Source organism: Acomys russatus, chromosome 3, assembly GCF_903995435.1.
Source record: "Acomys russatus chromosome 3, mAcoRus1.1, whole genome shotgun sequence".
In the NCBI taxonomy this organism is placed as follows: domain Eukaryota; kingdom Metazoa; phylum Chordata; class Mammalia; order Rodentia; family Muridae; genus Acomys; species Acomys russatus.
This window is the reverse complement of record NC_067139.1, coordinates 23269316-23284331: the sequence shown is the minus strand read 5'-3', so window position 1 is coordinate 23284331 and position 15016 is coordinate 23269316. Positions and strand designations below refer to the sequence as shown.

Below are 15016 nucleotides of genomic sequence, written 5' to 3'. Positions count from 1 at the left end.
TTTCATGAAATCTATATCACATTTTCTTCACTCTATCAATAGCCAGTTACATTTATTGCTTAAAGAAGAAAAGAAAACTTGGACTTGATCTGGAAGAAAAGTCCCTTGTGTATACTTGTCACAAACTAATTTAAAGTTAGCATAAGCCTATGTTCTTGTAAATTCCTGCAGAACTATGAATTTCTTAAGCATTCCTTATATTGACTCAAAACCCCTGTTTTTAATCGTATTAGACCCATGTCTTTTCTATCCTTCAAATACTTTCAAGAAATTTATGACTTTGTCTCCCTCACATCCAGATTTTAATTATACCTTTTCCCCCCAAGGAAAAAAGAGTTTTACACTGGCTAAAATTTTAAGAGTTTATTGTCAATTTCAGACTTGTACTAACTAGCCATTGGGCAGAATTTTCTCTTATATGATTAAGTCTTCCCATATTCTCAGAAATTTGCAGCATTCTTAAAGCGTTGTTTAAGAGGAGCCAACAGTCGGCTTATGTTTGAAGTGGGATTTATGCATCACTAGACAAATATTTTCTGTTTCAGTCAAAAACAAAAGATAGTGAAGAATGAATCAATAGAAAACTTGGCTAAGTTCTAAAAATATGGACATCTATGAATATGAAAATGAGGAATTATAGAGAGCATTAGCATAGCCGAAGGAATTGAAAACAAAAGAGAACACAGAAAAAAAGCCAGAGGTTTTATTAGCCATACACAAGTTTTACGGCAGGGAAGCCAAAGTTTCTTTGGCAATATTTTAAGCACTCGCAGGTGCATCTTTTCAACTGCATTCTGATTTAATTAACTTCATTTAACGCTAATATAAGACACAGGGTGCATCGCATTAGACAATGAAAATGTCACCTTACAAAAAATAAAGTCCAAGAAGTCAAAATTCAGGAATACCAGGAAGAAACAATGGTAGTCAGTGCACAGCCCTGTCCTGTGTAGTGCAGGGAATGCTCGTGGAATATAGCTTATTGGTTTAGTGATGTAAGGAGCCTGGTGCATACACATTGCAGCCCAAGTGAGTGGGAGAGGAAACATTCTGGGTGAGAAAGCAGGCACGCCCATTCATAAAAGCACTTGTAAACATTTTTGTTTTTCATTCTACTATTATTGTCACAGCCTGCTTGATCTTCCTGCTTTGGGTTAATATGGAAGCCAATTACAGCTTCATCTGTGTAGAATTAACTTTGTGGAGCACACACCAGGGATTTGTCTGTCTTCACTATTTAGATATATGCCATAAAAATGCGCATGAAGCATGGAGCGGAGTGCAAGCTCTGCAGACAGCAGGCTTTCAGGTTTATTGGAAAATCATTTCAACTTGGCTATGTTCTTGACAATTGTTAATCACTTTTTTTTTCTGGGTATGGGGGACTTGGGGGACTCTCTGGGTCTCACTAGGTGGCAGTGCACAATTACATCTGCAAAAGCCGTGACACCAAGTCCAGTGTCTCCAGCTGTGACCCCCACCATCAGGATGAACTATCTGCATCTGCAGTGGGTCCAGGAGGAGTTATTTCCCACATATCCATATACACTGCTTATTTCAGTGGGTTTCGAGAGTTGCATCGCCATTTTCTCAGGCTCCCTGATGGAGCCATCATTGAGGTATGTATGGAAATGTTTGGAGGCAAGTATTCTGCATTTTATTGCCCATTGATATATATATTATACATATGCATGCTTAAATGTGTGTGAACTTCAACTTGATGTCAAACATACCAACATCACTGGGCACATAGATGGGAACTAGTATTTGTAATACTGTAACAGGTCTGGAGATGTATTTTAGCTTTTGTCTACACAAGGACACGACATAAAGAAAACGCAAGTCTGCTTATAACTATATCGGGGAGACAGAACAAGAAAAATCAAATGGAATACTTCAGAAAATAATTCTACCTGAAACTATTTTAGTTAGGTAATACTTACAAACATCAGTAGGCTGATGGAAGAATTCTGGGAATCCACACTTCAGATAGGCACAGCCTTTCACTCAAATGAACCCCACAAGAGGAAAGAGGTGCTGCCGGTTCATTTCTCTCTGACAAAAAAAGTATAAAAATCCAGAAAAACACCCCATCTCTAAATCTTTAGGAATGTTTTCAAAATATTATTGGGAAAAGATCTCAAAGTTACATTTTCCCATGAAAATGTGCTAATTTTTTCAGAAGATTGATTTTGAATTAAAAACTCATGTTGGGTCAGATCCGTAGAACTCAAATTTACAGGGAGTTGAACTGTGAGGCAGCACTGCCTTTGGTAGGCATCTCTTCATCAGGGAGTGGGGGGCGGAGCATATCAGGGTGGAAATGGAGGCTAAAGAGGATGAGCCCGCATCTACACAGCCTGCGTGTTATGGAACTTTGGCTCAGAAGCAGCTGGCTAAAAGTGAAGAACCTGTCTGTCTCATCACCCTAGAATCTGGCCAACACTGTTGTTGCTGTGAAATTGATGAAAAAACAAAACAAAACAACAATCAAACAGGAAAAATAAAAAAAACCTTCCACTCTGTCTTGGGAGAAAAATCAAATTGTTCAAGCCCAATCTTGCAGATAGGATCCAGGATGATTTGAACGTGAGGAACCCCATGAGCCCTCCTGAGAGAAGCCCAGCAAAGCTCTCCAAGCAGCCAGCCTTTCTCCTTCCCTCACCACCGTGACTGGAGAGAAGGGAGCGGGCGCAGCTCAGGAAGGCATCAGGTGGGCAGCTGCCCACTGGCTCCAATGTGTTTTTCGAGAGTCTGGACCCGGCTGCACTCAGCACTTAGCCTGCACCATCCTTCTCAGCTGCTGAGACGTTTACTATGGAAGTCTTTCTTTTTTCCTTTTTTAAACAGAATGAACTGATGTTACTTCACTTTCTAAATTTACAGAAGCGTCTTTAAATACGTGCTTGCTACATGCAGTGAAATGGCATGAACTGTGGGGACACAAAGGTAGATTTTTCTGCTCTAACCTGTTATATTTCTCCTTGTACCCGGGTGGAAAGCCAAGAGGGAGGTGTCAGGGTCCCTTGAGCACAGCCCACCACCAGGGTCTCTCTGTTGCCTCTGTCATTTCTTCCCTCCATAACCTTGGCTTAGTCATTCTCACTACTCTGCCTATTTCCTGATCTGTAAAACTGGGTTATGCATATTTATGCTACCTGGCTCACAGGGATTTGTCGGAGATTAATGAGAGAACATCTGCGGAGTACTTTTAGCTCTTTTTCAAAAGGTACAATAAGGATCGCAAAATATTATGGATCTTGTGCACCTAAATGCATTCACCCTGTAAACATTCCTACAGATATTGATAATAATATTACACTAAAAACAAACTAAGCAAGCTTCTGGGAAGACTGAGTGGTGGGGTGGTAGGCACCAGAGCCGTCTTCACCTTTCCTCTTTTTACTTTCACAGTCTGCCCGTTACAAGGGGAAGTGATGGACAAACAACTGGATAACTGGTAGCTCTTTTGCACAAATGATATTCCAGCAAATAGACTCCCCCCTAACACACACACACACACACACACACACACACACACACACACACACACACACACACACTGTTTATTCAGGTCACAGGCTATGCAGCGGTCCCTACCCTCTCTTGGGGTGCGTACTTGCTCTACCCATTCAGGCTTTGCTTCTTCTGTGCCCTAGGACATTCTCTCTGCAAGGAAACGTCCTCCTTGGATTTTTTTTCCTAGTGTTACAGTGAGTGTTAGATTTCACTCTTTATCTTTTCCCTACTTACTTGTGGGATGGCTTTGGGTCTCCTGGGTGATAGGCTCCTGGAGCTAATTGAGGAGTAGGCAAATTTATCTGTAGCACCTGCCCAGCCATTCACAGTGTTTCCACCCCCTTAATCTCTCTTCTGACCTAAAGGGGGGGTCATGGGGGTAGAATACTGCCCAGTAGGAACCCTTTTCTCCCCCCTCTCTCTGGCCTTCCTTAGCTTTCCTTTCTCTTTCTTCTCCTTCCTTCCTCCTCTTCCATTCTTTCTTCCTCCCCTCTCTCTTTCCCTCCTTGCCTCCCCTCTCTCTCCATCCTTGCCTCTCTTACTCTCTCTCTTCCTTTATGCCTTCCATGCTGAAAATCAAACCCTGCTAGGAATACACGAGCATACACCTGGTCTGCTAGCTCTGATATTGATTTGGGGAGCTATAAAGGCTGAAGTCGAAAGGGATCTGAACCTGGTCTTTTGGAGTCTTCATTGAGAAATAAAGTTCATATTTTTCAAAACATTAAGGACATTTCCAACATCAGCAAACAGGTAGATTACACTTCAGACTTAGAGAAAGGCTCTTAAGCTTTTAAAGTGGTGGTTCCTAAACAGCCAGAGATGTGTCCCGAGTTGGGGTGTCTGTGTTAGCTACTGAATTGATTGATACTCTAGGAAATCTATCAAGTCTTACTGAATTCATGGATTCCAAAGTGTGCTAGCAATGGGCATTTCGTACTGTAGGGTCCTTAACCTTAGAGCCTTTTGGGGAGCCTGAGCCCAGGTAGGATGGAGGCCTACTTACAGATACCGGGAGACTCAGACCACGTTCTGGTCAGACACTGTACAAAGAAAGAAAACAGTCTACAGAGTCTGAGACTAGATCCTTTCCAAAGTAGGTATGACATTTAATTCAAAATGAAAAGAGTGGAAATGTGATTTTACTCTTGAAACTTGAACTTCACCCTTAAAAGTTTATGGTAGATTTTAAGGAGAGTCTCTAGTAGCACAGGTCCGCTTTGGATTGACAAGGCTATTATTTGTGTTGTCTCCGACTCTGTGCTTCTCCTAAATCTGCTAACTACAAGCTCTATTAATTAATAACCCCCACCAAATGTCCCAATTAAACTTTAGCCTTTTGGTGTGGAAACAATCATCTTCAAATCTCTATTTACATGGAAAGTTATGCTCTTTGAAAAGAACAATTTTTGTATGAAAGAGGTCAGAATTCGTGAGTATGGAATGTGCTTGCTGTTGAAAGCCTGTGTGTAGCGTTTTCCACCCAGGCTTTTGTGTGAGGGTGACACAGTCTTTGACTGCCCTAATGTGCTTTGCTTTGTGCCTTTTCCAGTCTGGGTTTCTTATATTTTTGGTTGTGAGCCTAGCCTTTAACGGCTGAGCCATTTCTCCAGCCTCCAGTCTGGGTTTCTACTGAGCAACGTTTCCTCTCTTTGTTCCGTAGGTACAGTCGGCACAAAGTTACTGTAAAGTTTTTCAGTGCCGCAAAACCTAGAAACCCAGGCAAGCCTGGTGGAGATTCATCAAGTTACAAATAAGCTTCCTGTTCCCAGGGTAGCAGTCGCAATTAAGAAAGTCCTTGGAGCATTCGTTGGGGTGGAATGGGAAAATGGATTTTTGTCATTAGAGGCGGTGTCGCCTGGTGGTCTGAGTGGAGAACTGGGAGCCAGGAACTCCGCGATCTAAGGAGGCCCTGCTCAGCCCTCCTGGAGGCTTCCGGCAAGCAGCGTGGGTCTCAGGAGGCCAGCCTCACCTACTTTGAATCTCCCATCTGAAGAGCTCCTTACCCAGGGCCAGGGGATACGCAGCAGGAAGCCTGATTCCTTGGCTGAAAAATGAGAATATTAATACTCGCCTAAATAACAGATTAACCAATTAGTATTAGCGTTCTGCTGATAGAAAACAGCAGGAGAAGGAAGGAGGAAAGGAAAGCCCAAACTCAATTTTATGATTAGATGGTTTTACTTAGCTGTGGGTGTTTTGATGGGCAGGAAACCCAGGGTGTACGGTGCAAAGAGCTATGCACCAGAGGCCGGAACTGAAGGCAGAGGGGCCGCCTGGACTGAAGGTGTGCCAGACCTTGGAGTAGCTTAGGAAGACCGCCGTCTGTCCAGAATGAAACTTTATCCAAATCATTGGGAGTTTTTCTGTCTGAAGCATACGATTTTGTATTCTTCCATATACCTTAATCCAGAGTATTTGTCATTTCCCATGGCTATATTCTACAAACATTAATTTGTCAACACACCACCCCGTCACTCTGTCTGTGTCTGTCGCTGTGTGTATGTGTGTTGGGGGGCGCTGAGAGCCTTGTATGAGAAAGGGGGGGGGGGAATGGTAATAATGAGAAGGCGTCACTATGAACATTTAGGAATGTGGGGTCTGTAGACAACATTCCTGAAGCTGAAGAAAATTGTTGGTATTTTGCATTTTTCAGGAAGAAAATTACCCCATTAGCTTCTCCTTTTGTTGAAAGACATTGCTAGGGGAAGAGGAATAAATGGGCTGCTCTTGTGTTTCCTGCTCTGTGTAGTTGTAGGTGGCCCTGAAGAGTATTATACTACAATAAAGTCACACACAAAAACCAGAAGAAAGAAGCATTTTTCGTTTCTCAGATTGAGAGCCTTTGACCTTTTGTGTGCAACACCTGTACAGGAAGGCACAGCCTGTCCTTTGAGCACACTGTGCTTATGTGACAATCCCAACAATACACACTTAAAGAAAGCCTTGGCAGCAGATGGTAGCAGCTTTGCATAAAATGTTGCTGCAAATGTCAACTATACTAATATCTTGTATTTCTGGCTTTCAGATTCTAACTCTGTAATTGCAATTTCTATTGATTTTTTTAAAATAAGTTCTTGAATGTATTTTGCCTTTTCCTTTCACTAAGACAGATGATGATCTACTTTAAGTAAGCTGTAAAAATGTTGTCATTTTGTTCTATCTAAAACTTAAACACCATTATAAGCAGCATATTAAACAATAGACTATAAGGACAAAGTAGGATGCACTTAAATCAGGTGAGTCTTAGAACGGAATGTTTCTCACCTGCTGTTGTCCTGACAGGTCAGAATGAAAAGCCTTATTTACTAATCACGTAGACAGACATGAGCTTAACTCTCCTCAAAATAGTACCTGGGAAACATAATGATACATGCGTATACCCATCACAATAGTGGTTTTGTTTTTTCCCAATAATAGGTCAGCACAACTTGCTGTGAAATGGACTTCCACAAGAGCAAGCAAGACAGCGTTCACTTCACTCAGGTTTTACCTGTCCATATGTATTTCTTAATGTGTCTTGGTGACACTGGAAAAACTATACAGACGTATTTTGTGCAAGTTTTAAAAGAGCCCATTAGCTATTTCGGTGATAAAGTAAAAACACATCTATGGGCCAGGCTGTCTTTACGACAGCTGTGCACACTCTCCTTAGAAAAGTACAAGAGTTACTCAGATTTCATTTACTGTATATGGACTTGGCTAGTGAAGTCTAGAATGAGTTTTAATATCCTACAGACTTTTCACACACAACTGGCGTTGCTTATCCTAGACTCAGGGTCACTGCTTTGTTGGGACTCGTATTTGGGTGCAGTCAGTCATCAGTGATCCCTGTGATTTGTAAACTATGTGTTTAAATTATGCATATAAGAAAAATAATTGCAGCTTTCTAAAAATACTCTTGCACATGTAATAAGTGCAATATTAGATTTCTCTTGAATTTCAAAGTCATCAGAAATTATAAAACCTATAGTAAATCATTGTTCTACTATTGTATTCATGTCTGTCAAAAATGGTAGATGTATGCTTATTGGATAGGAAAAATTGCCTGGATTCTAAATCATAAGAATTGTTTTAAAAGGTATTTCAAAACTGTTTTTTGGAACAGTCCAAAAAATAGCCTTAATATGTGAATTAAAACATGTGATTGAATGTTTAATATGAACATTGTACAGGTTGGAAGATAACTCTATAGTACACATTTTGAAAATATTAAATATTTTAAGTTTATTAAAGCACATTCTTTTTAAATTCTGTATATTTTTCTACACTGAACAGGATCTCCAGAAAGGTATTCATGATAACAAAAGAAAAGTGTACACATTTTAAATGTCTTAATCTTAATATTAATTTACTATACTACTAGAGAAATCTTTGTGATTTAATATTATAAATAGATTTAAAATTCATAAATAAGAAAGTTACTGCTTACAAATGAGCCTTCTCTGATGTGTGGTTTTTTTTATCTTACTCCACTTGACAAGGTTGCCTGATACTAACTTCTTAAAGGATCAAAAGATTCACTCATGAACAAAGGCAAAAAGACAGCCCCAAATACAATTATAGCTTCTTATATTTTTGTGCAGAGATATTATTTGAGAATTGAATGCATTTTGCAATTGTGACAATATTAAACTAAGAACTAGCTACATACATAATACTTTCTTTAAAGATTAATAAACATTAGTTTCTTGATCGTCCGTGACAGAGCTGATTCTTTGATAATTGTCTAAAACAATTATTTAATGACAACACAAACAACATAAAAAGCCTTATATAAAAATATTACATTTGCGTTTCCTCAGTTAGCTTTATGAACATACCCTCTGAATTATATTTCGTATTACTTATGGTTCCCAAACAGTGATATAAAATTGTATAAGTTTATTTTATGTGCAAAATCACATACAGTATGCCGAGTGACACTTAAAAGGTATGAAATAGTGACATGGCTTATTTTCTGAAGCAATCCTGACACTAATGCTGAATTACAGTATGGAAACATCTAGCAGTTCTACCTTTATGAGAAAAGGCTTTTTACATATTTAACATAATCACAAGGAAAATAAACTAGAATTATGTATAAAGATATGTACAGTGTAACCGAGGGGCATTTATATTCCCCTGTAGAATACTTACAATGATTTTATTGCCATTTTGTGTCATTTTCTAAGGGATTTAAATACAGCCCGTAAACAAACTAGACTTTAGATTTAAAGCGACAGCTGCTCCTTCAGAAGCAATATTCAGATATTTAATCTTAAGAACCGTGAATATTTTCCAACCAAGGAGACTGTACTTTTGCAAAAAATGAAAGGACTTTGTACCTTGGCTTCTAATTTCTGCCGCTGTGATGCTTGGCACAGCCTCCGCCACCACCAAACACCTCTGCTACCCCCAGAGAGTGAGTGGCACGCTTAAGTCCTTTGCTCGGTCATTCAAGGAGCTGTCACTCGAGTATTTTGCTTTGCCAGAATGCAAACCTTCTTCTTCTAAAGCGATGCTGACCCCACCTGTAACTTAGAGAGTATTATATCATTTCCAGTTCTGTTTTGAGACCGATGATTTAACGTGATTTGAATAACTCTCTGAAGCACTGTGTTGCACATAGCTGCTGTATTCCATCTTGCAGAAAACGTCATTCATTTACCCCGGCCTCCAAACACTGCCGTCTTACTGAACACAGTGAGCTGGGTTTGGAAATACCCTGTGTTCAGTGGGAAAATGAAATTGAAATTCATGTGCAGAATAACTTTTCTATTAATTCTTCCTTCTTGCCTATAGTTATACTGGCTTTTGAAGCTTTACTGGTATCACATATTTTGGGCAGGTAGAAGAAATCCATTCTGAGTCCATTATAAATAATGTTAACTTTGTTTTTCCAGTTTAAACTTGTGGCTATGCCTACCTCTACTAGCAAGCAGATTAGCTAACTCTCCTCAAAGGTCTGCTTGGTTGGTAATGACTTAAGAAACGCAGACATTTTTTTCTACCAAGGAGGACCAGTCCTACTTTGAGCACATGACAGAAAGAGCTTGGGTGGAGTGACTGTCATGCTGTCCCCATTAAACAACAGCTCTGTGTGTCCCCAGGAGGAATGACTGTCCCTCAGGCACTGCCTGGTGGTCAGGAGGAGGTACCTGTGACTGGATTATATTAGTTCACAATCATAAACATTAACACCAGACTGCACAATACCAAGTCAGCACCCCCGAGGCGTTAGCCTCAGTCACATGGTAGGGGAGAACAAGAGTGCCTCTGAAAAAGTTGAGTCTGGCGGATTTTGCAATATTTTTGTGACTATTACTTTTATGGATGAGTAGAATTTGGGGTTTAATTCTGTTATTATCGCCAGTGACCCAAATCATCTACAGAACTTAGATCCTGAAAATAGACTTAGTGCATCAACAAGTAGGAAATGTATAGATGTTCACATATGTGATGTAAATCCACCTATATGCATGCCTTCCCACCAGAAATATGAGCACACATGGAAACGAAATTGCAGTAAAGGTAATAGCCACCCAGTAATTTGTTCTCTTGTTTGGTTGGTTGTTTTGTTTTCACACAACCGTAGAAACAAAACATTTTAAACCTCAATGAGATTGCCTTGCTTGAAATACAACACAGCTTTGGTATCATGGTGCTCTGCCCACCTTGTTTCACCTTTGAAAGATGCTACCTGATTTGATAGAGCTTTTCTTTCTCCTCCTAATTTTTGAAAGTGTTATTATTTATAATGTATGCTTTCTTGAGACATTTCCTCCTGCCGCTCTGCAGAATCCATAAAAGAACGCATGCTACTGGAGCATTGGTAGCTTATTTTTGCCAGGACAATTGTTTGAAATAAGGAACTGTAGGGACTGATTCAGATTAAAGGCAGCGTAAGATCCCTCAGTGGTCACATCACAGCTAACGGAAAACACATTGGCTTCAGGCCAAGTTAGTTCTGCAGTGACACCAAAACCTGTCTCTAGCAGGTGCAGTTGAGGCTAGTTACATTTTCCTTAAACCCTACAGCTAAAAATGTATGTATTAACTTGATGTATCTCACACGCACATGCCCAGCACTTTATAAAGTATATTTTGATGCTTTATTTGGCGGCAGCTGTAACAAGGGCAATCACAACGTTTGCGATTGTCAGAGCCAATTAGAAGACTGGGTAACTCGGAAGTCTACAGCCGCTGGTCCATGACCCGTCCCGCACCTCCCGCCCCCCCCTCCCCCCCCCCCGCCCAGTAGGAATTGTCCTGATAGGAGCTAGCTTCCAGCAAGCAATACTACCACCGCTTTCACATTCGTTTAACCCAGCGGTTCTCAACCTTCCAAATGCTGCACCCTTTTAATCCAGTTGCTTATGTTGTGGTGACCCCTAACCATAAAAATTATTTACATTGCTACTTCATGACTGTAATTTTGCTACTATTGTGAATCATATTGTAAATATCTGTTTTTTTTCCCCAGAGGTCTTAGGGCACCCCCTGTGAAAGGATCATTTGACTCCCCTTATGGGGTTGCGACCCACAGGATGAGAACCACTGTTTTAACCCCAGCATCTGTGATTCTTTAAGAAACCAGATTTAGCAAGGAGCCACCTCGCCAGTTTCTTCCCTAGACATAAGGCAGGGGTTGATGTTGTTGGGCTGACGCTAACCCCGACAGCAAATAATGGTTACAATGACTGGAGCTGTAGGAGGAAGGGACCTTGTCACTTAGGAGATCACCCCTCTGGTGAGGACTGAGTGCAGTTCATGTGGATGTCTGCAGTGTATGCTTCAGAAGTTCCTAGCGGAATTGGCAGATGACTCTCGCTCAGAAACATCGTGAGGCAAGCAGCGAAAGCTCCAGAAATATAACTCCTGTTTGCTTCTTTCAGACAAGTCCAGATTAAAGAGCAGAGAAGCTTCTTCGGTAGCTGCTTTGGAGTACACGATACTTCCCAGACCACTTTAGTGTCGGAAGATCATGTGCAAAGACATAGAAACATAGACAAAAGACAATGAATATTCAAGAGACTGGGAACCAAGGTTCCTAGAAAATGACACCCCACGCCTCCGTTAAAAAGTCTACAAGGCTAATGGATGACATGAATGTGGAGGTGTGGAATGTTGCAGATCTGGAACCCAGTTATCTAGGGCCAGCTTTAGTAGTCTCAACAGGCAGCACTCCTTGCCTCTCTCTGTGTCTCACTTAATATCCTTTCAACTATGAGGGAAAATCATTGACATTTATTCACTTAGGAGACACTTAGCTTCTGCCAAGGCCAGTGCTAAGAACGTCGCTAAGTAGCATCTGACACCTAAAGCGCAGAGTCTCCAGTTTGTCGTAGCCTGCCTATCTCACCTTCCCATTGCTGTGTTCGGACAAAGCCTCAACTTATGACTCTCTTTTCTTTCGCTGCTACAGAAGCTTCACAAAACTGTTTTCTTATCGGGACATGGTATCTGGCCCACATCAGTGCTACTGGGCTATCCTTACTCGTATTTAGTTTAATAATAAGTGTCTTCACTGAGATGGTAGAACCGTGGGTGAAAGAGTTGTTGCTCAACCACAGAGACTGGAGCTTGGGTCCTCAGCACCCCATAAATGGCAGTCTATCTGAAATCCCAGCACTTGGAAGACAAAGATAGGTGCTCCCTGGAGCAAGGTGACTAGCTAAACCAGCTAAGTTAGCAAGCTCTGGGCTCAACTGAGAGACCTCCAATATATAAGAAGGGAAAGCAGAGAAGACACCTGCCATCAACTCTGGTCTCCACACACATGCACGCCACATACACGTGCCCACATGCAGGCATACCACACACATATACACAAGCAACCTAAAGGAAATTATCTTTTACTTTCCGTGAGGTGAGAGCTGTGATTTATACCAAAGGATATGACAAACGATAGGTGTCAGGTATGCCTTTAATCCCAGAATTTGGGTGGCAGAGGCAGGTGGATCTCTGAGTTCAAAATCAGCCTGGTCTACAGAGCCATCCAGGACAGCCAGGGCTACACAGAGAAACTTTGTTTCGAAAACCAATCAATCAACCAAGCAACCCAATTAAAAAAAAATTAAATAAGTAAGTTAATTAATTTAAAAAGGTAGAAAGTGAAGGCAAAGGGTTTAATTTCAGGTGCCTACAGGACATTTGCACTCTGAGTGGGTTGGGCAAGAGAGATTTCATGGAATAGGAAAATCACAGAGAGGGCCAAATATCCAATCCGTATCTCCTTAATCATGAAGTTATTTACTAACTCAAATAAAAGTGGAACCGCTGTAGCGGATTGATGGATTGGCCGAATTTGGATGCTACAGTCAACTCCCTCTTCTTTTTGATGTGTTCTGCCTGCAAACACTCCCTCCTTGTGGTAAGTCACCTCATCTTTTCTCATTCCTAATGCTCGCTCTCCCAGAAGTAAAATTTCTCTTCCTGGTATTTCTGCCATCCTCCCTTCCAGTTGCCTCCCCTGGACAGAGGCATTATGACTGGCTAGCTGCATGATTTATGAGCTCGTTAGAGGGTGGAAGAGTTATTCTAGAGAGAGAAAATATTTCCTGCTACCAAAGGAGAACTTGTCTGATAAGCAGATGTCCTCTTTGCTATCCAGAGAAATTCAATCAATTAGCCAATTTGATCTGTGGAAAGGGCTGCCTGCCTTGCTGATGTGGATGGCTTTTCAAGAGGTCAAGTTTGAAGGACCACAAGCCTACAGCCTAATGCTTGGAAGCACAGGATACACTCAAAGCAGATGATCCATCTGAGGTCAGGGACATTGGTGATTATCATAGACAGTCCAGGAATAACCGCAAACTGCACATCTGGGAGCTCTACTGCTGGGTCAGTCCGTCTTGTGCCTACAGAAGCTTCTCCAAGGAAAACGGGCTTCCTTCCAATGGGAATATTAACTTCTGCTTCTTAGACAGATTTTGTTTTCTGTACATTTCACCAAAGCAAATGCTGAGTTTTAAAACTATTGTTCCTTAATTTAGCTTCTCTGAGAGATGGTCTCACGTTGTAGCCCAGGCTCTCCTCCAGCTCCCATCATCCTTGTCCTGAATGCTGGACTACCTGCATGTGCCATAACACCTACCCTTAGAAAATATATTAAAGGCCAAAGATAGGAGTTTAGGATATATATATATATATATATATATATATATATATATATATATATATATATACACACACACATATATATGTGTGTGTATGTTTATGTGTGTATGTATGTATATATATATTTATATATGTACATGTATATATATATTTATATGTGTGTATGTATATGCAGCATATACACGCAGTTTCCAAGGATGCCAGACAAGGGTATTAGATCCCCTGAAATTACAGCTGTAAGCCGCCATGCCATCATGGTGTTTGCAAGAACTATTGAGCTAATTCTCTAGCCCTCAAACTTGTATTTGATGCATACAGTTTGGTTTCAGACGATCAGAAAATTCATTCTCCATGTGTATTACTTCTTTTACAGTATGTTGTATTCTTTATAGAGTCATTATAAAATTGTTGTTAAGTTTAGACATGGACTAGAGTATGAAACTTAACATCATAAGCTTCTAGTTAGGACAACAGTATCCATTCAGGCTTTTCTGAGCTACAGTTTCCCTTCCTCCAGGGATAATGGAAGAAAAAGATAGGAGCTCTGACGATTCCATTGAAATGTTTGCTCGTCTTATCATTACTCTTCAGGTGTTTGGTGACATCAGTGCCTTGAGGTTTGTCCCCAGTGAAGTGATTACCACTATTGAGGAGCACATAAGAGAGATAGACACTGTGCAGAGAGAAGCCTTTGCTAGTGCTCAAGAGAAACAAGAGAGCTCTGGGGAAACAAGAGGTAATTTTGTCTGCAGCTTGAACATTGCATCATCACTACCTGTGGTTGAGAAAAGGAAGCGCAATGTTGTATTTCAGTACAGCGCCTTATGATACCCACTGAAAACACAGTGGACCATGGGCCTTGGTTGCTGACACAAGGAGATGCTGGGCTCTGGACTTTTAGGAGAGCTGGGATGACGTTGGTAGCATACTTGGAAATGGCTTTTAGAATAAGGAAAGTGTCTACAGAATGTTGATTAAACAAGCCTAAAATATTCCCCCTTCCTTTTTTTTTTTTTTTTTTTTTTTTTTTTTTTTTTTTGGATAGAAATTGTCACTTTTATATTGTTCATGAAAGGCACTTTAGGGGGAAATTAAATATCAACAGCAAATATTCCAGATCTCATAGGTGAGTTGATTTGAAAAGTTTATATTTTATATTCTAGGATGGTAGCAGCCATGCCCCATCTTGGTGATATGGACTGGGGCATTTTGAATTTACTTCAACTCTCAAAATCTACCAGACACCGTTCTTGTTTTCTATTCTGCATACAAGCTCTTCTATTCTTCCAGTGGTTCTTCCTTGCCTTCTATTTCAGTTGAAGGTTTGGACCAGGGTTTATTATCACGTAGATAGTGATCTATCCAAAGCTTTATAGATCATAAACACCTTGCACCA

The 15016-nt window shown here is 40.7% G+C and overlaps 1 protein-coding gene across 1 annotated transcript in view; it reads left to right on the top strand.

The window, feature by feature from the left end:
- Nucleotides 1-14448, top strand: part of LOC127186970 (uncharacterized) — a gene marked incomplete at its 5' end in the record, with an annotated part of 268435 nt that extends 253987 nt beyond the window's left edge. Inside the window, 2 exons of the mRNA XM_051143234.1 lie at nt 1413-1619; nt 14212-14448. Of these exons, the coding sequence (XP_050999191.1) occupies nt 1413-1619; nt 14212-14448 (444 nt within the window). The remainder of the gene's footprint in view (nt 1-1412; nt 1620-14211) is intronic.
- Between the last annotated feature and the right edge of the window lie 568 nt (nt 14449-15016).